This window comes from Delphinus delphis, chromosome 1 (assembly GCF_949987515.2).
Source record: "Delphinus delphis chromosome 1, mDelDel1.2, whole genome shotgun sequence".
Lineage (NCBI taxonomy): Eukaryota > Metazoa > Chordata > Mammalia > Artiodactyla > Delphinidae > Delphinus > Delphinus delphis.
In genome coordinates, this window is record NC_082683.1 from 146539339 (window position 1) to 146564566 (window position 25228).

The 25228-nt window shown below is 35.2% G+C and overlaps 1 protein-coding gene across 1 annotated transcript in view; it reads right to left on the bottom strand.

The window, feature by feature from the left end:
* Window positions 1-4837: 4837 nt before the first annotated feature.
* The window catches only part of SYT14 (synaptotagmin 14), a 146660-nt gene continuing 126269 nt past the window's right edge, over window positions 4838-25228 (bottom strand). The window contains 2 exon segments of the mRNA XM_059995224.1: window positions 4838-5151; window positions 8994-9183. Coding sequence (XP_059851207.1) covers window positions 4838-5151; window positions 8994-9183 — 504 coding nt within the window.

Consider the following 25228-nt stretch of genomic DNA (forward strand, 5'->3'; position numbering starts at 1 on the left):
CACCACTGGTATGGGCAAGATACGTGTTCATGGACACAGGCTATCCACTTCGTAGGGCAGAAAGGGGATCGTGTACAATTAAAGTATTTTGGATTCCCAACAGTGGACAAGGAAGAGAACAAATTGATTAATACACTTTCAGAATATAAGTAAGTATAGGGTAAACTGGCAGAGTAAATTAATCCCCAAGTCTTTGAAAATATGTCATCTACAAAGTATGACACAAAAGTACCATCTGTGTCCCCAGAAGACAAAAAACCCCTCTAATCTTCTTTTCTTCTTTGCCTTGTATTTCTCTTTCCCAAGCTCTGTTTTTTCCTTCTCTTTTTCTAGTGCTGCCATCCAATTAAAGTGGGTGGGATTACTGATGAATATAATGTTGTCCTGTTTTTTCTTGCAACTAGTAAAGAGGGATGCAATTGCAATATGTATAATATAGGTTTTAGAGTAATGTATATGTGGGCTCTAATCCCAGTTCTATTATTTACTTACTGGATGACCTTAGGCAAGTCTGTTTAACCTCTATCCTGCAGTTTCTTCATCTATAAAATGTTGATAATATCATTTACCTCACACCACTGTTGTGAGAATCAAAATAATAAATTATTGTGCTAGACCTTACTAAATTATAGCGGTTACCATCATCATTATTAGACATTTTGGTGGATACAGATGATGTTTTAAAGTGAATTTAAGAAAAGTGCTCCATAGTACGTTTAACCTTGTGCTCAATATTGAGTTTGGTTGGTGACGATGATACTGATGGCCACCTCCAGTGTAGGTCATGGGTGAACTGGGGACAGTAAAATGGAAAAAAAACTGAAAACTTCCGAATAATAGCTATCAATGAGAAAAATCTCTATGAGTAGACTATCTAGTTTATGTAGGCAAATGGCAATTTCATGGAAGTGAATTTGTGTTATCGCCATTAACAGCTGGATAGAGACCTTGAAAAATTTGTTGGTGACTGCTGTTGTAGTTTCATCTAAAGTTTACACTTTCAAATAGCCTATCTCTCAGTTCACTTGAAAAACTATGATATCATTTGATCTCTATCTCCATCTTAAAGAACACCCTCAGTTCTATGAACTCTTGCCCCACTGGTTCTACCTTCCTTTTGCAAGCATTGATTATGCTTCTGATTCACTAGATAAGTGAAAATGATGATGGTATGAAGAAAATGATTTAACATATAGCCCTGGGCTTCTGAACTAGACTAGATGAAAGTGCCCTACCAGGCCCTACACTTAAACATGTATGTATTAATAAGGGTAGTTTAGATATTTTCTCACTGGTTTTTCTTTTTTAAAAATTGTGATTCAGTTTATTATTTTTGTCACTAAATACAACATTATTGAGAATTCACTGAATGCACAGTAAGAAAATACGCAAAGAGATTTCACACAAAATGCGAATAGTACAGAAGACATAAGATTACGGAAGAAAACTTCTTAAAGGTAAGAGGATATACTAAACAAATTCTTTTCTGATTTAAAATACACTTTGCGGGCTTCCCTGGTGGCGCAGTGGCTGACAGTCCGCCTGCCGATGCAGGGGAGGCGGGTTCAGGCCCCGGTCTGGGAAGATCCCACATGCCGCGGAGCGGCTGGGCCCTTGAGCCATGGCCGCTGAGCCTGCGCGTCCGGAGCCTGTGCTCCGCAACGGGAGAGGCCACAACAGTGAGAGGCCCGTGTACCGCAAAAAATAAATAAATAAAAAATAAAAATAAAATAAAATATACTTTGCTTCCTGGGCAGTAATAAACAACTACATGTTGCAGCTCATTTGGGAGACAAATAAAACTTGTAATTCCATGCTCAGGAGCTCCCATGAATGCCAGTCAGTCGCTGTATTTGGACTATCTCATTTTATTATAAAACTTAGGGGATTTTAAGAGGAAAATAAGAAAGTGGGTTATCTTTCTCAAGTTTCTCAGACAACACCTGCTGCCCACCAGTGGGCCCCTATTTGCTTTAATTGCTAAGATACAATATTTTGCCTTTAAGCTTTCATGCGAATCCAAGCACACAAAGGAGCAGTAGTACCGTCTCGTACGTTAGATTCAGTAGAGTGAGTGGGTCTCTTAAGCCCTATTTAATCTTTTTCTAAAATAAGAGACAAATTTGGGGGAGTAATTACTCTAAGCTGTGTCAATCCAAAGGATAAAAAGATATATATTTTGCTGTGTGTGGAGGAGAATGGCAGCAAATAGCACCCAAAACCAAATATAATTTCTCGTAAACATACGGAGGAGAAAAATAATCCATAAACTTGATAAATGCTTTTCTATTTAGTTAGCTGAGAAAGCCAGGGCACCTTCACCTATACAAATACATATATATATGTATATATACACACACACACACACACATATACATATTGTATATATATGTTGTGTGTATAGGCATGTGTGTGTGTGTATACAGATACACATACATACACTTCATAATCTTTGAGGACTTGGCAGCTGGGGTGGAGGTAGGGTCTTTCTTGAAATATTTAAAAATTGTTGATTAAATTTTAGGCCATACCGGATTTGATATACTCAGACCAGATAAACCCCTAAGGATGTATCCAAGCACACACACACAATTCTGGGCATAGTCTGAAGAAAGACAGATTTAACAAATCACATTTAGTTAGTGTTCTTTTCCTTGCTGTAGGAGAAAGCACCAAGCTGGTCTCATATGTATTTGATTAGGCTTTGTTACAGCTACAGAGAAGACTGATAACTCTTTTTATTATTAGGGCGATCCCAGTTGTTAGCAATGCAGTTAGTTGTTTCAAAGCCAGAAAAGATACTTGCAGCATCAAATGCCTAAAACCAATTTCTCAGTAAAATCTACTGCCCCCCTTCCAATCTCTTTCCATAACTGTTGCTAAAAATACTTTCATGAGATATTTTGTCATTTGATTCATGTTTTAACTGTATAACCTAACTCATTTATAAAACCCTGGAAAATGCTCATTAATGTAATAATAAAAGAATAGATTTTTCCCTTTAATGCAACTCTCTAACACACATTCTTAAACCCCATGTCACCTGATACGGCATTTGTATTTTATCATATAACTCATATGTATGAATGCATAGAGCTGCCATTTTTTAAACTAAAAAAATATTAGGAGTTCACTGTCCTTTTGGGTTTCTTTTAAGGCCTTTCAGTACAGCCAAGCTGAAGTAATAGTATCTATGCATGGTTTTGTTATTATGGTAATAACAAGTTCTAGCTTATAATAATACATAGTACTTAGTTGGGACTAGGAACAATGATATACCGCTTTTTAGTAATTGGTAAATAGTATGTTTCTAATTGAACTAGAAATTAGAGAAAAAAATATTTTTCATATATAAAAAACATATTCTATTTAATAAAGTATATGCATAAAATTATATATTGGATAAGAAGCAAAATTAAAAAGAAAACAGCTTATAATATTCCTGGTAATCAGAGTTCCTAAATATAAAAACAACAAATGCCTTGCCATTTAAAAAAATTAGCACATTATACAACTTTTACATACTTCTGAGGAAATAAAGATCTTGTGACACTGCTTTGAGGAATCTAATCTTCACATTTATAAAAATTGAAGGCCTAATTTTGCAAATACAACTTCAAGCTGTATGAGCAAATTTAACTTACATGGAAGGCACAGGATGACATCACGCTGAAGAACGTACCTGTAAATCTCAAAAAATCTAGTCACAAGTCACTAGAAACGTCTTAAGGAATCTCAGAACTGTTTTTAACATGATGTTCTGATTCACACTTAGAACTGGAGAGTCTTTAGATCACAAATACAAATTGAAGAAAGAGTGAAGAGAACTGTTTCTTATTTGAATGCTACCTGCTTTATGCAGTGTTGGTTACTAAATACTCAGAGCAGATGACTAAAATTTTCTTTAACTTGAATTGTTTTCAATTTTCAACAGCTTATTCACTATATTTTTTTAGTTTGTAAAAAATGTATTTTCACGTTATTACAATTTTAAAGTCAACCATTGAAAGAGATTTTAAAGTGAAGTCCTGCTCTATTAGCTTCCTACATTGGAATACAAGAATACAGGAAGTGCTTTCAACAGAAAGTTACATGGTCTACAGTACAACCTGTCTAGAAGACTTGCAAGGGACCAGTACAGTAACTTGGTCTCTTTGGATCAGGCAAAATCAGAGGCAAATGAAGAAGGGAGCTTTTCTTAAAATAACACATAAAAAACATTCCCTTATGAAAATGAATACTTGCTTGCACTCAGACTTAGTGCTATTGAGAAGAACTGAGGCACAACAAAACTAAGTGCACAAAGGGAAAATATCTGAAATAAAATGATTTTCAATGTGATTGAAACCTTTCACCGTTAGATCTGACTGACAACGCTGGAGAATGACTTTCTCATATTAAAGAACATTACGAACACCAGGGATGAGCCAGTCAAAATATGTCCAGTGTATATGGAGGGTGACCTAAAAGGGTGCTGTAACTAAAAATTCTGATTTTCAAAATCATTTATAATTTTGATTTTTCATAAAATTATTGGCTCTTTTGCTAGAGTAAAATTAACTTCAAACCAAAACGATGCTCTTAAAGTTCTGGAGGATTGTCAGTTTAAGAAAGATGAAAGTTTCTCATTTTCTCAAACAAGCTCTACTAGAGACACTTCTTTTCTTCATTTATGTCAGTATTAGATGTTCTTTCCACAGAATTTAAAGCATTTGGGTAGAATGTTAAAGGTGATTCTTCAAAGAATAGATCTTCCCATGGTGACTAGGTACGAAGAGTAATGTTGTACTCAGAAATGATGCTGCCTTGAACTGCAATTGCTCATTAATCCTAGTCATCACGACTCTAGCAACGCGTGCCATCTACATACTTGCTGTCCTTTCGACTCTTTCATTTCAGTCCAGTGATTGAGTTCCTCTTCTCCAGAGCTGTTCAGACCTAAAGAAATCCAGCCTATCATCTCTTTTCTTTTCATGCTGCGTTTGTTATACACAGACAGTATGAGTGTCACATCAGAGAGTTGAAATAGGGCCACTTGAAAAACAAACGTTTCCTTGTATACTGGATTTGGCTGCCCTCTGCGGATGGATGTCTTGCATTTGGACATCTCTTGACCCATGGAATTCAGTAGAGTTAATTTAACATATGTATCTATAGAAAAAAACAACATACCACAGATATTTGAAACAAACTCAAAATGTCTTTCTTGTAACACTTGTTGAGAAGATTAAGTGTTTATACTTTATAAGGATATGGTGTATACCATGTTTAGTAGAAATCCAATAATTCCATTTTGATTAAATGATAATAAAATGTGACAAGTACAGAGAATGCTAAGTAGGCATCAAATCTTTTGGGGGTAATAATATCTTAACCTCACTATTTCTACATTAGAGTTAGAATTTAAAGGTATACCTCATAATCCTTCCTCCACCCTCCCACCCCCATCCTTGACCTCCCACTACCCGCCCTTCCCATCCCCACCCCCGTTTAGCTTCACTAAGCAGGACATCATAGCATTAATAAACACTTAGCAAGCTCAATTAGCCACAACACTGTAAAGCATTCCACTGTGCTTTCAGAGTGTAAGAATAAACAAACGAATAGAAATGAAGGCAAATGGTAAGGAGGGAAAGAGAAAGACAAGAATGCAAAGATGACATCAAAACAGCTTAGGATGAAATGTCAAAAAAATCTCTGCATGGATGTGGTTTTTAAATATATTTTTAAAACATTTAAGGGCCAATATGAAGCCAAATGCACTAAGGGCTCAAAGTTTAGCAAATCAAGTAAAACTTTCTCCTGGTTTCATGCAAGAATACATTTAATGTGCTTTTTGGATAGTTAAATACTACAGGATTCCTTTTTGGCACAATTTAATGTGAAATTTTAGGTATGGTATCTTAACTATTTTCATGAATTATAAAAAAAAAAATTGATGTGATGTTTAGTGTACCAAGTGAAACATAACAGTTCATTACCTGGTTACTTGGGAGATAAACCCTCTTTTCAAACAACTGTGTTTTCAAGTTCTTTAGACTCATGCAAATTATCTTCAGCATGTAGATCCATCATGTGTACTTCATATCAAAATTTCAATTAATTTTAATGAAAATTGCAATATTTCTCATGAAATATCTATTTCTACTTATGAGTCAAAATATAATGAATGAAAAAATAAACCTTTAATTTAAAAAGTTTTGCTAGTTTTATAGATACTCTGAATACCATCATCCATAATCAGAGATAAATTCTAAGTTAGTTTTCTTTAAAGTACCACAGATAATAAATGTGCATTTTTTTTGGAAATCAACATGGTGGACAGCTTCACTGCTGGCAAGTTTTAGGGTATTTTGTTTTTGCATGAAAAGACAACATCCAATTAGCCTCTACAGGAACTCACCTCGGATTATATAAACCTGTCCACCTATCAAGTGTTTTAGACAACAGAACAGTCCATCTGACAACAGGGGGTGGAAAGCAGTAAAAGAAATAATGACCAGATGTCAATTGTTGGGTGAAAGAGGGTCAAAGGTTAGAATTAAAGAGGAAACACTGTTCACTGGAGTGGAAGAACACAAAACTTTAGCATTTTAATTCAGGTAGAGGGTTGAAAAAAGGGTATGTTGGGTAAATTTCATGGAATGAGAATTTTTAAGGTCATTGTGTCATCTTAAACAAAAATTACACTGTTTTAAAGGGGGACACCTTTATAAGGACATTTTCTTGGTCTAAAGCACATTGAACATAGAATCATGCAAATTATCGGACCATAAAAGACTGAATAAAAGTCATTAAAGGATCATTATTTTTCTAAATTTTTAAGTTTATCCATGCAATATTTAACACTTCAAACACTTTTTTTTTACTCCCAATGTAATATAAAATTAAGTTATGCAAAATAAAATAGAACTACCAAAATTTTTGTTCTTGAATGTTACCACTGTTCCTTTGGGATAAAAATTGGATTAGTCAGTCTATAACATAGTTCAAAATTTAGAACCTAGGTATATATGAAGGGTCACAATCTTATATACAATAGACAAACTGATAAAATTGTCATATTTTACTTTATAAATACTCTACTTCATATAATTAGTTTTAATGTTGACTTATATTTACCTACTAGTTACTTCCCAGCTAATACCATGAACTGTCCTACTACTGAAGATCTAATTCTAAAATAATGGAAATTGCTATAACCTATTCTTTAACCTGATAGATCTACTCTATGTTGTGGATGCAAATCTCTCTTAACTTGTTTATTGTCCATCCCTACCTCCACCCACCCCCTGCTTCATTTTAGTTCTGATTAGTGTTTCTCTGTTTCTATCAGAGTGGGTTCAGCAACAAGGACAGAAAGGCAAATCTGTCATTTCATTCTGCTGCTTTCTAGCATTTCAAGTTAAAGATTTGTCAAAAAATTAAACTATTAGCTAAGCAGGAATTGCAAACTGACAGCTTGTGGCTAAATGTAACCCCAAATAATAGACCACGTTGAAAAATTTTGAATCTGAATGTCTTAAGGCAGGGTGTGCACCCCTGCATTTATCACAGGCCTCTCCATGCTCCTTCTCTCTCATCTACAAATTCTGCTCATTTAAGTTACTTCCCAGGCCACTTGAGTTTTCATTCCTAGTGTGGATTAATGACGATAACCAAGTCACACTTCCAAAGCTCTTTACTCTAGTAATTGCTTTTTTCCACCCTCTGAATGTTTCCTTCTGAAAGGAAAAAGGGGACAAATAATAATTCCATCCTTTTTACGTGCCTTTATCTGATTTGAGTATCACAGTTACCCTGTGAGAAACACAACCTTAATTTTACATATAAGGAAACAGCCTTAGGGAAGTTAGGTCACTCGTCCAAGGGTAGAAATAGAAATCTAACTTTGGTCTTCTGACATTTAATGAAGGCACAGATACATTGCATGATGTATGTAAGAAGTGAGGTTTCCAGTACTACTGAGGGCACACTAAATATATTTTTATGACTTTTCACTTTGATTGAAAAAATAATTTTTAGGATATTTAGAAGTAAAGTTAATTCAAGGGTGGAAAAAGTTTCCCCTCCAACAGATATTTGATACTTGGAGTGAAATATTGCTTCAAGCAAGTCTGTAAGAAATTGTTAAACAAATTTAAGGTTGGCATTATTATTCAAGATTTCCTTTCAAATTTTGAGTTTAGGCCGTTATTAACAGCTTTAATTTTAGAGAAATATAAAGAGGCTGCTACTTTCCCAGTTTATTTCTACAGATCACAATAAACAATTTTGGAGGTATACTGCATGACAATTTCTCTGTGCATAACCTATCCCCAGCCTCCTGAGCTGGGAGAGAGATAAGAGAGAGAAGAGTGAGAGGCATATAGACAGGGCAGAGGTATCTACACCATCTAGCCTTCCTTTCCTAGCATCGAGCATAAATATCAAACTATTCCTTATTCTGTTTGTCCTGGTAAAAGCAAAGCACATTCCATTTAAGAAAAGATTCTGCTGGCAGTACTGATTTATAATTTTAAAGGAGGAAAAATGTGAAGAAACAGTTTTTTCTTAAATTGTTAAGGGAGAAAAGAAGGAAAAATATAGAAGTACACACATTAGTTCATAGTACTGCATGCAGACAGGAAACATGACATCGATCTTCAGTTAAAAACAACAGCTATAAGCATTCGTCATCATATTTGTGGAGTGTTACTACCTTTAAAAAAAAACCTGTAACTTTTTCTGGCATTAGAAGATAATGGCTATGATGGGGCTAATTCATTCTGCAGACACAGAAAAAGTTAAAGTCTTGCCACCTTACAATCAATATTTTGAATTTCAGATCTTTCTACTTCCCAAATGGCTGGAAATAGAAAACATGAAACAGATTAGCTGATGATTAAACCATCATTGATTGGTTAAGACTAAATGATAGGACTGAAGGCCCTACACTGCGAGTCTCATAAGTACAGAAAACACTAGAATTAAGAAAAATATTTTTCACTCACTGGGTGGTCTGTTTGCTGCCAAGTTTTTGAAGTGGCTGCCTTTTATCACTTCTGCTGATAGTCTCCCAGTTGTGGCATTATAAAGCAGGCCAATGAGGATTTCTGGAACTGAGCCATGTTCAAGAGACTGACAGGAGGATGTACTTTCACTACAGGAGACTTCTGACGCGCTCATTTGGGAGTTACAGCCCTGCAATCAAAAATGAAATCTTTATAGTATTTTGTAAAAAAAGATATATTAATAGATACATTGGTAATGCCCTGCTTATTGGAATTAGGTAGATAAGTCATGAAAAAAGCAAGAGTTGTATGCAAAATTCCCAAAACACTAGATTAGAAATGTTCTTAGCATATTTTAGTTCCTGGATCGCTTTTCATTATACAGCAGTCAAAGGAATGACAGGAGATGAGAAGGTCTGATAAATTCTTGCATGTTTGGATACAAATCAGAGAAGATAAATTTCTTAAACTCATAGGTGTCAATGAACTCTTTCCTGAATGTAAAAAAATTGTTTAAAAGATGTTTTGACCTTAAAAGACCGACACAGATTCAGACTCAATTACATTAAATGTAAATGTCTTAAGTGTCCTTTAAAGACAAAGATTGGCAGGCTTTGATGAAATAAACACAAAATCTGCTACTTATAAGTCAATATGTAAAACACTGATATACAGAAATTGAAAAAAAGAGGGTGGGAAAATATTTACCATGCAAATAATAACCAAAAGAAAAGCGGTGTAACTATATTAGTATCAGTCAAGGTTAGCTTTAAGGCAGTAACTATTACTAGAGATAAAGAGGTACACTCAATAATGATAAAACTGCAAACTTACCAGGAAGATAAAGTAATTCCAAATTTGCATTATTTAATAACATGGGCTCAAAATAAAAGAAGCAAAAATTGCCAGAACTAGAAAGAGAAATAGGCAAATCCACAACCGGTGGGGTTGTCCACATACTCCTTTCAGTAACTGACCAAACAAGCAGGCAAATAGATACAGTAATGATGTAGAAGATTCGAATATCACAATAAGTAAAACTGACCTAATGGTAATATGCAGAACACTCCATCCTACAACTATAAAGCATACATTTTCTCAAGCATGCAGTGGAGTTTTTACAAAAATATTTATTAAAAAAGCAAACGGGGGCTTCCCTGGTGGCGCAGTGGTTGAGAGTCCGCCTGCCGTTACAGGGGACACGGGTTCGTGCCCCGGTCCGGGAAGATCTCACATGCCGCGGAAAGGCTGGGCCCGTGAGCCATGGCCACTGAGCCTGCGCGTCCGGAGCCTGTGCTCCGCAACGGGAGGGGCCACAATGGTGGGAGGCCCGTGTACTGCAAAAAAAAAAAAGCAAACGGGAACTTCCCTGGTGCCACAGTGGTTAAGAATCCGCCTGCCAATGCAGGGGACACAGGTTTGATCCCTGGTTTGAGAAGATCCCACATGCCACAGAGCAACTAAGCCTGTGAACCACAACTACTGAAGCCCACGTGCCTAGAGCCCGTGCTCCACAACAAGAGGAGCGCACCGCAATGAAGAGTGGCCCCCACTTGCTGCAACTAGAGAAAGCCCGCGTGCAGCAACAAAGACCCAATGCAGCCAAAAACAAACAAACAAACAAATAAATAAATTTAAAAAAGCAAACGAATTTCAAAAATGAATTTCAATGATGGAAATCATTCAGAATGTTTTTTGAATCAGCTAGAAATCCAAACTAAGTTCTAGTGAAGAAAATTCCTATACATTTGGAAATTAAGGAAACAAATATAAATAATCCATGGGTAACTAAATGATAACTAAAATAAATTATTTGTAAAGATTAATAAAAATAGATAAATGTTAGTCCAATTCAGAAATAAAAGAGACAAGGCACAAATGAAAAAATATCAGGAATGAAAAAAGACACTACTACATATTCTATAGGCCATGAAAAGATTTTAAAAAAATGAGTAAGAACAGCTTTCTTCCAACAAATTTTAAATTTTGACGAAATGGACATATTCCTAGAATAGTACAACTAAGCAAAGTGGACACAAGAAGAAATAGAATATCTGAACAGTCTTACTGAAGAAATTGAATTTGCAATTAAAAACCTTTCCAAAACCAACAAAATAAAACTCAAAAACTTTAGCTGGATGGCTACAATAGTGACTTCTAATTAATAATATTAGTCTTATGCAAACTCTTTCAGATAACAGGAAAAGAGGAAACACTCCCCAGTTTCCTGTAAGAAACTAGCAAAACCTTAAAACCAAAATCCGACAAGGACATTATTAAAAAATTACAGGATTTTCTCATTCATAAACTTAGATTTAAAACTCTAAATAAATGCTGAGCAAACCAAATCGAGCAACATGTAACATCATACTTAATTTTTTTTTAATGTTTCCCCTTTGAAATTGGGGATGTGACAATGATGTCAACTATTACCACTTCTAATCAGCACTGCACTGGAGATTCCAGCCAGTGAAGGTCCTAGCCTTATGAAAGGCAATAAAATGAAATAAAAGGTATAATGACTTGGACTGTCCTTATATGCATACTATATAGTTATGCACATGTGAAATCTAATCAACTCCACAGAGGTATTACAGTCGCCTGCAAAGGTAAAATTTAAGAATCCATATATTCCTATATACCAGGAACAAATCCGAAAATAACATTTATTTCAAAATAACATTTATTACAACATAAAATATAAAATACCTAGGAATAAATGTACAAATGACATGCAAGGACTCTATACAGAAAACTATGACTATTATTGAGAGAAATTTAGAAGTGCTATATATACTATGTTAATGAATTATGAGGTTCAATTTTGCAATACTGTCTCCAAATTGATGGAATAAATGCAATCATAATCAAGATCTCAACAGGTTTCTTTGTGGAACTTGACAAGCTAATTCTAAAATGTATGCGGTATATATATACAATGAAATATCATTTAGTCTTAAAAAAGAAGGAAATCTGCCATATGTGAGAACATGGATGAACCTGGAGGACATTATGCTAAGTGAAATAAGTCAGTCACAGACAAATACTGTGTGGTTCCATTATATGTGATATCTAAAATAGTCAGTCATAGGAGCAGAGAGTAGAATGGGGGTTGCTAGGGGCTGGAGGAGGGGGAAATGGAGAGTTACTGTTCAATGGGTATAAAGTTTCAGTTCTGCAAGATGATTAAGTTCCAGAGATCTGCTGTACAATATTATATCTACAGTAAACAATATTGTACACTTAAAATTTGTTAAAGGGTAGATATCATGTTACATGTTCTTACCAGAATAAAAATAATAAAATAAATTACAAGATAGGGGGCTCTGCTCTACTGAGTATCAAAATTTATAATAAAGGTACATTATTTAAGACAATGTGATAAAACAATGTCTAAGAGACTGTTAAATAGAAAGTCCACTAAGTAATCCATGCATAATAGACAGTTAATTTACAACAAAGGTGGAACACCTCTGAAACACATATACTTCACAATTAGCTCAAATCCCAAATATGTAAAGAATACCTATAAATCAATAAGAAAAAGACAACACAATATAAAAACACTTGACAGATACTTGAATCAGCACTTTCACAAAAGAATGGTCAATGAATATGTGAAATGATGTTCAACTTCATTACTAATCAAGGAAAAGGAAATTAAAACCATGAGCTAACACTACACAACAAATAGCTGGGCTAAAACAATAGTGTGGTGAGGACACAGAGAAATGGGAAGTCTCATATTCCAATGGTTATAGTGTAAAGTGATATGTTCTTTTAAGATGTTAAAAATACACATACCATAATATCTGTCAATTCCATATATATACATCTCGATCAGGAATATGTGCAATGTTTACCAAGAGACATATGAAAGTACGTCCATAGTAGCATTATTTATAATGACCTCAAAGAGTGGAATGGATAAACAATTTGTGGTGACTTCATATAATTCAGCAACTATACTGTACATACAGTATATATACACTATACAGCAATGAAACTAATTATAACTACATTTACAAACATGATTTTGAGTGCAAAATGCTGAACCTAAAAGGATATTTAGCTGTACGGTTCCATTTATGTAAATTTCAACAACAAAAAACCAAAACAAAAACCAAATAAAGACCAGGCAAAACTAAACCCTAGTATTTCAGATGTATGAATAGGTGGTAAAACTATAAAGAGAGCAAGAAGGTGATTAATTTAAAAGTCAAAATTTTGGTTAACTCTAGGGGTGGAGAGAGAAGAAACAGTGATTAGGAAGGACATGGGGGCTTCTGAGGGGTACTGGTAATGTTTTATTTCTTGACCTGGATGGTAGTTAGATGGGTTGTACATTTCTGCCTTTTACACTTTTCTACTATGTGTTTGGTTTCACAAGAAAAAAGATTTAATGAAAGAATTACATGACACAAGGATACAACATATACAAATTAACAATAATAAAAATGTTTAGGACTTTCTTTGAACATTCCTAAAGGGATTCACTCCATGAGTTTAAAAAAAAAGACTATAATACTATTTTCTATAACAAGTTTTTAGATTTAAAAATTACGGATTTAGATTTTTAGATTTAAAAAATCTAAAAATGTCTTATACAAGTCTTCAAGTTTGAATCTAGGTTGGCCTATACAAGTAATCAAGGAGAATTAATACATACTTGGTGACTGAATTAGCTCACGGGACTAATATTCAGAGGGATAAAAATCTCATATTTTCAAATCTAACTCTAAACCGTAGAGCAGAAAACCAAAAGGAAGATAAATCTTATATTCCTAAATCATGGGTACACAAAACACATAGTTTGGTATGTTTTCATGACAGTTGGAGGAGAAAACATAATTTTAGTAAGTTTCAATTAGGATATATCATCACTTATGAAAATAGTGTCAAAAACATGCTCAAGCACATTTGGTGCATTTGCTACATTAGGCTATTATACTAGCAGCATCTGTTAGAATACTGTGAAATACATTTTTCATAGTATAGCATTTTTCATATTAACCTACTGTCAGATAATAAGATGTGAATCTAATATTTTCTTATCAACACAGAGGTCATATTGCCGATTTTGCGCAACAAAGCGATGGCCCGAGAAAGTCTTGGGAAAGGTCTTTCTTGCTCCTGAGAAAAACAGCTAACTTATCTCCCTGCTTTACTGCTGCAAAAATGTCCTTGTCTCTAAGCCCAACAAAGAAAAGCAAGAGTGATAAGATTCTTGGTGATCACATTCTATTTTAGTAAGCCCAGCTGAAATACAGTAGTATTTAACAGAAAAAACAAAAAACTATTGTCTGAAGAGTTCATTCTGAATTTATACCTTAGAAAAAGTGCTAATCTCATGGTCTTTCTATTGCCATCAGTATAACTGCCTATCCAGGGTTGGTATAGGTGTGGCAATCCAAGGGGATCACTGATGACAGCAAAAGCAGTATAGAATAACTATATAAATAGAGCAACTGCAGTAAAGACAAATTAAATACAGATACTATATACTCAAATGGCATCTTTCCTCCAACTATTCCTCAGGGCATGCTGCTCCATTCAGTGTGTATTCAGGAATCTCTACCTACTCTCACTGCAGACTCCATCATTAATTTATAATTGAGGCTTCCCTAGGTGGCAGTAACTGCAGGTGATTAACCCAAAGTCAAACAAATCCCAATCATAATTGGGTCTACTTAAAGGAATCGTCCCATAGGCTCCCTAAAGTAAAAGTATAACTTCCTCCCATCTAACATAATACTTTATTTCTTTTTTAATACTTCTTCTCTTTCCGCCTGAGTCCTCTGCCCTAGGGTGAAGGATTATAAGCAATTCTGTAAAAGTAGAAAAAAAATATTTAATTTTTCAGAAAAGTGAATAAACTCTATATAATGTTTACCATAAGCAGAATTAGTACTTATGGCAGACATTACATGTCTTTAATGGTGCTAATAGGTTAAAATCAGGTAGGAACTTGTAAATATAGAGAGAAAAAAGTAAGATTGAAAATACAACAGAACTCCTATTAAGTAAACGTATGGGGCTTTTTATTAATACTAAACTGACTCCACCTTACTTGTAACCACTTCTACTCAGTACTTTTAAGGTAAAAGTGATGAACTCTACAATGATAATTATTATGAATTTGAATATTTTCTGTTGAATTTATTTTTCACTGTGGCTAGAAGAAATTTTCTGCTTTTTAAGGTAATTTGACCCAAAATGCTTCCATTATACTTTCCTGGAAATGGAGCGATGAGGGCACTGAAGTGTAACCAGAGGGCAGCCACCTGCTGCAAACCTGGTGAGCTGCATCTCCAATAGCGGTGCTCGCTCCTCGGGGGCCCTTCCCTAGCCCCAAGGCACTGAGTGCCTATCAGACAAGGTAAGGAGGAGATAACCAGAGGCAATTTAAGGAAGGAGAAAGCAAGAACAGCACAGCTGCTCCAAATCTTACCCCCCTTCCACTTCCACGCCCTCCCCAATCCAGTGTAAAGGACAGCCATTCCGTATTTTGGTAGCGGTAAAAACACACCCATTGACTCTAAAGGATAACTTACTGGGATGAGCAGTGGATGGGTGGATAGTTTACATTTCAGAGTGGTGTTGGAATCAGGATGCTTTTGGTTGCAAGTGACAGACAATGGCCACTGGCGGGGGGAAGTGGCCCTCCCAGGAAGGGTCTGCCCCAAAGCAACAGGGTACAGAGGCCATCAACAGCTCCCAACCAAAAACACAGGAGGGACAGAAACAGAAAGCATCCAAAAGGACGGACAGAGAGCTGGATGGCAGCAGCAAGCCCTCCTGCCGTCTATGGGCCCCTGTACTTCCACTAGGATTCAGCCTGCAGAACATCAGTCTGTCTCCCTCCCTCCAGGGAAGCCTGGTGCTGAGAAGCTTCAGGCACTTAACCACCAAACTGCTACCAAATTTAACTGGCTTACAAGACACAGGGAATTTACTAGCTTCTGTAATATAACAGTTAATACAAGGGTAGCTTCAGGTGCTCACTGATCCAGGCTTCAACCCATGTCACTAGGAAACAGTTCTCCTCCATTCCTTAGGCTTGTTTCCCAAATTTGGCTTTATTCTCAGGTAGACTCTTCGCTCCAAGTTGCCAGAGTTTTCAGTGGCTCTGAGTGTTGTGGGAAAGAGGAAGACATCATCCTGATTGCTCTCACCAAAACCCTAGAACTCACCAGTTAAGACACGTGAGATCTAATTCTGGGCTTTGGAATGAAGTCACTTCATCCAAAGTACAGGAGCAAGTTGGTCTCCCAAGCAAAATCTGGACACTATGGCCACAGAAGACATGGATGCTAGGCAGAAAAAACAGATGTCTACTACAGAGCCTATTCAACTGACTTGTTTGCCCTGCTTTTTTTCCCCTTGGCCTTCACTAAGGACTATCAACCCTGCTACTGAGGGGTTGCACCAACTGTGACTACTTCCCTCTGTCTCTTTGCTGGGTTTGGTCTGAGGGCCTTAGCCTTGCAAGAACCAAGGAAGAGGAAAAGATGGGTCAGCAAAAGGGAATGTTACTACACTCAGGGAACACAGTATACCTGATATACAGGTTAGCTAATGAAGAGTGGGAAAAAAAGTAGAAAATTCTCACTTTCTCTTTCATACAGAAAGTTGTTTCATGTTAACACTGAAAACTTATTGATAAGATTTAAAATACAGCAAAAATTGTAAAACAAAAACAAAATCTTTTCTATTACTAATGTTTGAATATATCATCATGGAGAAATGGTCATAAAAACTCCAGCTTATCAAAATGGTCATAAAAACTCCTGCTCTTATCAGAAATTTTGCATTTTACATGCACATATTATTTTTTGCTACATTCAATATGAACATATTTAAATTGGCATTTCTGCACACATGCTTGTGAGATTGGTTTATTAAAGTTTATAAAATTGGTTTAAAAAGTTTATAAAATTTTCCCCATGCTCTCAAACAACTACTGTGCTATATAAACTATTTCAGAGGATGAAAAGGAAAAGTACCCAGCTTCTCTTTTGAGATGTATAATTTTGACACTAACTAGACAAGAAGAACATAAAATTATAAACCAATCTCACTTAGAAACATAGGCAGAAACCTCAAGTTAAACAATGTTAAATTGAATTCAGAAAAAAATGCACATATATATGTGTATGTGTATGTATATATATACACATTTCATCAAACAGATATTATTCCAGGAAAGTTATTTGTTCATTGAAGTTGGGTAAAACTTGCCTTTGAAACTCAACTATCTTTTTTTCTTTCTCTTTCTTCTATGAGAATCTTTTTGACTACTGATTGAATTTCTTAATGGTAATAAGTCATTTCATGTTTTCTATTATTCCTAAATCAGTTTTTAGAAATTTATATTTCCAAAAAAATTGCTCATTTCATCTAAGTTTCCAAACTTGTTTTTCTAGACTTATTCTCTTTATGATTCTGAAATTTCCACTGAATTGATGATTATGTCCTCCCTTTCATTTAATGTAATGTTTTTCTTTCCTGATCTACCTCCAGAGGCTTACTTAGCAGCAATTTAAAAAACCCAGCTTTTGTTTTTTAGACCTCTTTACTTTTTTTCTTTCATTAATTTCTCCTTGTTTTCCTTTTGTAACTTCCTGAGTTGAAGAATATTTAGCTCATCGATTTGCACTCATATCTTCCTACAAATATCTTTAAGGCTATACATTTCCCTATAATATTGTTTTATCTGTACACCATAAATTTAATAGTGTTCTCGTTTTGTCTGATTCTAAATATTTCTAATTTCCATTATGCTTTCTTCTCTGACCCTGAGTTCATTTAGAGAGTTTTTTGTTTGTTTGCATATCTAGATATATAGATTTGAGGGGTGGGAGGAGAACTGCCTCTTTGACCTTACCTCCTGCTATTCTACTCCTCAGTCTTGGACTTCTAGCTAAATGGGCCTCCTTGCTCTTTCCTGAAGACAACACATGTACTCTGGGCTCTGGGAACTGGCTGTTCCATCTGCTTGCAATGTTCTTTCTCCAGATATGCAAACGACTAAGCCTTCCTCTCTTCCAAGTCTTTGCCCACATGTTACATTGTCTCCAATGACCTCTTATTTAAATTACAACTCCTTTCCAACTAGCATTCTTGATCCTGTTCACTCTGTTTCTTTTACCCATAATACTTATAACCTTCTCACATACTATATATTTACTATATTTATTACCTTTACTGTATCTCAAGTCTCCCCTCCCCCGTAATGAATTAAATTCCATGCAGGTCAAAATTTATTTCTGCTTTTCACTAATGTACACCAAATAACTAGAACGATGTCCAGCATGTGGTATGTGTGTGTGCCACAGATATTTTTGAATGAATTTTTAATTTCAATCCAATGTGGTCAAAGAACAAAGTTGATATGATATTGACTCCTTGATATTTGTGGAGACTTCCTTTGTGGCCTGGCATATATATGGTTGACATTTGTAACTGTTCTACATAGGCTTACGTTTATTAAGTAGAGGTCCCACATACATACATTAAATTAAAGTGTTACTCAAATCTTTCGTATCTTTGCTAGTAGTTTTCTGCTCGATCTATCTCTGCTTATTTAGATATTCTACATACTCAATAATCTCTCAGCTCACCATCACTTCTTCCATCTTATTTCTTCCTTTTGAATTCAGTGCTCTTCATACACAAGTATATGCTTTAGTAATTATCCCAGCAATGAGCTATGAGTGCTAAACTCTCCTGGTCTTTGACTGAAAATATCTGGAGTTTACCCCCTTCCTTAGCAATAATTTAGGTGGCTATAATATTCTAAGTTCATAGTTTATTTGCCTTGGCACCTTACAGATATTATACCAATGCCGTTTGGTATTTAGGGCTGTTGAGAAGCTTTCTGTTAGACAGTTGCTGTTCCCTTTCCTTATCTTTTGTCTAGTTACTTTTATCATTTTGTCTTTGGTGTTTCATCCTATCACTGTAATCTTTAAAGGTGTGGATTCATTTTTGATAATCCTGCTATGAGCACCTGCACTTTTTCAACCTGATGATCTATGTACTTCAAATGTTGCCTCTCACTTTTTCTAGTCTCTCACTCTGGAGTTTTTATAAGAAAATGTACTTAACATTCTCATTCTACCCTTCATTCTCCTTACCCTGTTATTCATATTTTTCATTGATTCTATTTTTAATGACTCTATTTTTTCATTCCAGAAGTTCCATATGGTCATTATTTAAATCTGCCTCTTTTCTAGTATTGTCTTGTTCTTTCCTTGTGGTTTCTGTTACTTCTTTTAGCTCTTTATTCATTTTAAGCATATTTATTTTATAACCTCTTTCACAGTGTTCTATTAGTTCATGTCCTAGAGATGCCAACCTATCTTTTGGGTCTGCTGTCATTCATGATGGATCACTTCTTTCTGCTTATACTCTTTCTTAATGTGAGTTCATCTTCAAGGGGGATTGTTTTTTTCTGTGGGAATTATGTATTACCTAGGTTTGGCTACTTGAACAAAATAGGATGTTATGTAAGGAAAGAACTAAGAAGTAATGGGGACTGTAGACTGGTAGAAAATCAACAGTATCTATCACACCTTCATATCTAATATTTATATTCTCATTTGTGTAATAACTTTTAGAAACACTCTTATTCATCTCACAATTTTGATTTAATTTATTTGTGACCAGACTTTAGGCTACTCGCAAAAAAGTAATCAATAGACCAAATACTGTTTTATCTTACTGAAGGAAACAGTATTGAATAGAAACAAAACAGTTTTGGAAGTCAGCAGTGTAAGAGTTTATTGAATGTCTACTCTGCACTAAGCACTGTTCTAGGGGAGAGATGAATTGATTTTAAGGCAGACTACGATGTCTTGAAAGGTTTATGCGAGAATACAGGTACATGTGATAAACTCTGGGATATCAGAAACTATATTCCTGAGAAGAGATTTTGAAGTAGGCCCCAAAAGGATTTCAAAAGGCACAGGGAAGGACGGGCATTCTAGACAGTGTGATGAGCTAAGGCCCAAAAGTTGATAGCACGTTTGGTAAATAAATTGATCTGGTGTAGCTGATGCATGTGGGGAGAGGGGTAGAAAATGTAGCTCTAGGAAGTAAGGTTGAAGCCAAATTTTACTCACCTAACTAGGTGAACATGTCCATCATAAACTTACTATACTGCACTGTAACTGTTGCTCTGTCTTTCCTACTAGACTGTAAGTCTGTTGAGGGTAGAACCTTTGTTTTATTCATCTCTTATGTCCCCAAATTAGTACAGTACCTCTTGCTCAGCAGGCACTTAATAAAGATTGTTTAAGGAAAAGAATAAGTTGTGAAAAACATGAAATGCGGGGGTGAGAAAAACTGGACCTGCTCTACAAGCAGTGGAGAGGAAGAGAGGCACAGTGACCGGGGGGCAACATCTCAGGTCTGCAGCTCAGAAAAATAATGTAAGGCCAAGCACGCACATGACTGAGTGCTTGGGCAGAAGTCACAATTTACTTTGTTGAGAAAGGTCTTTCCTTGAGAAGCACTTGCAGTCTGTCTTTGTGTATACTTTACCTCTTGAGCAAAAAATTGCAATTTTTTACCCTGGAGGAAAACACAGACTTTAAAAATATCTGATTTATTATGATTATAATATAATTTATTTAGAAATAAATTTATTATAATTATTACTGGAGATCTAGAAACATGTTAGAGTGGGCGTAATCATGTAAGATTTTTGTAACCTGACAGCTTTAGCACATGTTAAAACCTAGGGCTTTTGTTTCAAAATTAATGTAGCTGACTTCTCTGTCTTCTTACTGATCTATCATATTTCTGAAAACTGCAAAAGCTTTCTTTCTCTAAGGTATCTGAGTCATGGAAACATATATTGTATTGCTAATGTAGTACAGACTCTGCACCCCAGAAATGCCCTCACATACATACCCAGGGGAGGTGTGAGCTTTTTAAAATTGGACACTAACCTAACAGAGTGCTAGAATCAGTTATTCCCTATGCAGGTCAGTGTGTTCCAAATGTATTAAAGCTTCCCTTTAAATAATTTGTTTTGAATGAGATGATCTGAATCTGTGTTTTTAATAGAAATATAATTTTTTCTTTTTACTACTGGAAACTGAAATAGAATGATAATTGTAAAACAACAGCCGAAAATTATTACAAAATGCCTCCTAAGTTTTGGGTTATATTCTGTTATCCAAAGGCTACTGGTTTGATAACTGTGGTTAATGGAATCTATTGAATTTCATTTTTAAAATATATTTTTAACTATTTCAAAACTAAAATAATAGCTATAGATGCACATAAATGAGTATTAAGATAGGTGATACAGTGTACTTGTAAGGAAAGCAAACCTTGGAGTCAGACTACCAGGGTCTGTCAGTTATGGAATGTGACTTTAGGCAAGGTACTTAGCATCTCCATGCTTTAGTTTCTTTACCTAAAAAACACGGAATAACCGTCAACTTTCTTAGTAGTTACACCAATTGTTAACATATTAGAGAACACCAGTGCATTTCTGGATTGGAGATTTAATTTTGTATTTTGGACTAAAGATTCACCTGCCATTTCTGTTTACTGAGAAGTATTTGAAGATTGCAGAGCAAGCTGTTTTTAAAAAGTTACCATTTGTAACTCCTTATCTGTGAATCAGACTTATTTTTTTGTTGTGTAATATTTAAGAAAGAAATAATATGGATTTAATTTCAGAGCTGAAGCAAGGTTAAAACATATTATCAGCAATTGTATAATTGTAAGTATCTGTGCTTTGAAGTAAGACAGTTGGTTTGCATGTAAACTATGACATTTTGCCATCTGTATGACCTTGGACATGTTTTAAAATTTCCTTGATACTTGATTTCCTTATTTATAAAAGGAAGACAGAAATAGTACTATCTCAAAAATGTTATTCTGAATTTTTTGTTCAAGAAACAGCTCCATTATTTTTGGTGTTTGATGTTATAAATAAATATTATAAGGTAAGATTTCTGTTAGTAAAATTACTTTATATATTTGGGTTACGAATAATATTTCATTAGAAATAAAGGATGTGAATGCTTGAAAAACTTGAAAAACCATGTACCACACTGTCTTTATATCCTTCTGTTTCTGAATGGTCCTTTCAAATGACCAAATTTTAAACATTATAAGACTGTGCTGCCCCCTGCTGACCCAGTTTCTCCAATATGTAATATTTTGAATCTTCTGAGAAGTCTAAACTTATACTTTAGTATTATAGTTAGGTAACCCTACAGTAGGCTGGAAGGCTATAATAATGCAGATGGTAAAATAGTGAATGTAGCACTAAATAATATATGAAAATTTTCAATTACTTAAGTACAAACAATCTGATAGTGGGAACAAATAACAGACTCCCAATTTGCATAATATTTAACAAATTTAGATATCGCATTCCAAGTAACCTCTACAATTGCTATTGTTTAAAGTGCTGCTGACACCTTGTGGAAAATTAGCAAAATTGGTAATTTTGGCTTAAATTAAATCTTCAGTAATTACTTCCCTGATTCTTTCACTGAATTAACAATTTGAATTAGCAATTTGATCTTTATTTGCCCATGTTAGAATAGAATTTATATTCTGGATAGTTGCAATGCACAGAAATTATACTTTCTATGCTAGAAATCTTAGGCATCTTCTCTCTTTTAAATCTCACATATCCAACCAGACACATCTTAGTGGTTTTTCTTCCAGAAATCATCTCAAAATTGGTTCATCCTTACTATAAAAACTTCTCTAAGAGAGTGTTATCACCTAGTAATGCAAAGAATACTTGACAAAAAATCAAAAGAGCTGAGAGCAATGCTACCTGTTACTAGCTCTAAAACTCTGGGTAACTTACCTATCCAGAGTCTCACTCTTCTCCATTATAAAATACAGATTCTTGTTCATGGTCTGTCCAGTTATAAGGTTATATGAGCTAACATCTGATAAGTGTTTTGAAAATAGACCACTACAAGAAAACTTTGTCTACAATGCAATAGCATCTTAGTTAGCTTTCCCCCATTCTGACGCTTCCTGTACACCATGATCTATGCACTCTGTCATGGGTACATGGGAGTGAGAAATGGGGGATGTGAAGGATGGGGAGAGAGCAGGCAAAGGAGAAGTCTCCATGTTCAGTTAGGTCATCCTTCTGGTCCACTCAGTCTGTTACTTACTTTTGATTCTTTGAACTTTTGGCCTTGTAGCTCTCTTCTGATAATGTTATTAGATTTTACTTAATTGGATGACCATTTTGAGTCCACTTACTGCACTCTGTGTCACCAATCTCCATGCCAGGGGAAAGACATGAGACACTGGTAAACTAGATGTCCATAAAATTAGCTTTGACAGTGACATACTTCTACTCAAAAATACTTAAGAGGAGAATGGTGAAGTAAGGACCTCTGACAATCTGTTCCTCCATAAAAGCAATAAGAATACTGGCAAAAATTGTTAAAATCAATGTTTTCAGAACTGTAAATTAAGCAAACGTTTGCAATGATCCAAAAAGTATTTATTCAAGAAAAGTGGCTGAAAACCAAGCTTTGGGGCATTTTAAATTTACCCTATTCCCATCTCCCTCTCCCCAGTTCCATGATAGCCTTGAAAACCAACAGCCTGACAACTATGGTAGCTGTGAAAACGAGCAGTCTAGCTGACACTGGAAGGGTAAGAAAAGGTTTGGAGCTTCTCCAAAGTCTGATTCCCAGAGAATTATCATTACTTGAGTTGTCTTTTAAGTCCCTGAAAAGCTCCATTCTCAGGCTTTGTTTTGATTTCACCTTACTTAGAGCCTGATATAGGTGTACAGTACAGCTGTATCCTTAGGATGTTTGTTGGAAACAATCAGTGGCAATTGTTTCACATCACAGCCTCACAAGAAAGCAGTATCAACTAGGGCTAACAAGAGGTTGACAGAAAAACTTACAAGGAAAATCTTGGGAATGAGAGGTTCATAGGGGGATTCAATAAATTCCAACACATCCCTAGGAATCTAAAATCCTTACACATGTGTAAGACTATGCATATGCCTAAGAAAGACCTAAGAAGGTCATAAACTCTCATGTCTAGCTGACCTTGAGGCTTTGTGCGTGCATGAAGTGAAAGCTAAGACACAGTTGTAAACTTAACACTGGAGCACTGAAAGCATGCCCCAAGAGCAAACAAAAAAAAAACAAAAAAAACAACAACAGCAACAGCAGCAGCAACTTCCAAAGTTGAAACATTAAATTATTTTTAAATGTCCAGTTTTCAGAAAAAATTACAAGCCATGCAAAGAAATGAGGAAAATATGGCTCATACACAGGAGAAAAAGCAGTCAATAGAAACTGTCCTGAGGAATCCCAGATGTTGGACTTCACAGATAAGATTTTAAATCAGCTCTTTTAAATATATTCAAAGAACTAAAGAAAACTATGTCTAAAGAATTTAAGTATGAGAACAATGTCTCACCAAATAGAGAATATCCATAATGAGATATAAAATTTTAAAGAAATTTTGGAGTTGAAAAGCATAACTGAAATAAGAAATTCAACAGAGGGGTCAACAGCAGATTTGAATTAGCAGATTTGAAGATAAGTCAACTGAGATTATCCAGTTTTTATCCAGTCTGAGTGGAAGGAAAAATAAAATAATCAAGAGAAGGAAAAGAGCCTCAAAGACCTGTCAGACACCATCAAGTATTCCAGCATATGCATAATGGGAGTTCCAGGAGGAGAGAAGACAGAAAGGTACAGAAAACATTTGAAGAAATAATGACTGAAGACTTCCCAAATGTGTTGAAAAACATTAATATACACATCCAAGAAGCTCAACAAATTCCAAGTAGGATAAACTAAAAGATATTCACACCAAGACACGTAGAGTCAAACTGTAGAAAGTGAAGTAGAGAGAACCTTGAAAGCAGTAAAAAAAAAAAACAATTCATCTCGTACAAGGTATCCTCAATGAGATTAATAGCTGACTTCTTATCAGAAATCAGGGAGGCCAGGAGAAAGTATAATTACATATTCAAAGTGCTGAACTGAAAATCCAGTAAAACTACCCTTCAAAAATGATGGAGAAATCAAGAAATTTCCAGATAAACAAAAACGGAGAGAATTCACTACTAACACACCTGACTAAAAGAAATACTAACAGGAGTCCATTAGGCTGAAATGAAGGGACACTAGACAGTAACTTGAGCCACACAAAGGAACAAAGAGCATCAGTAAACGTAACTACATACGTAAATACAGAAGTCA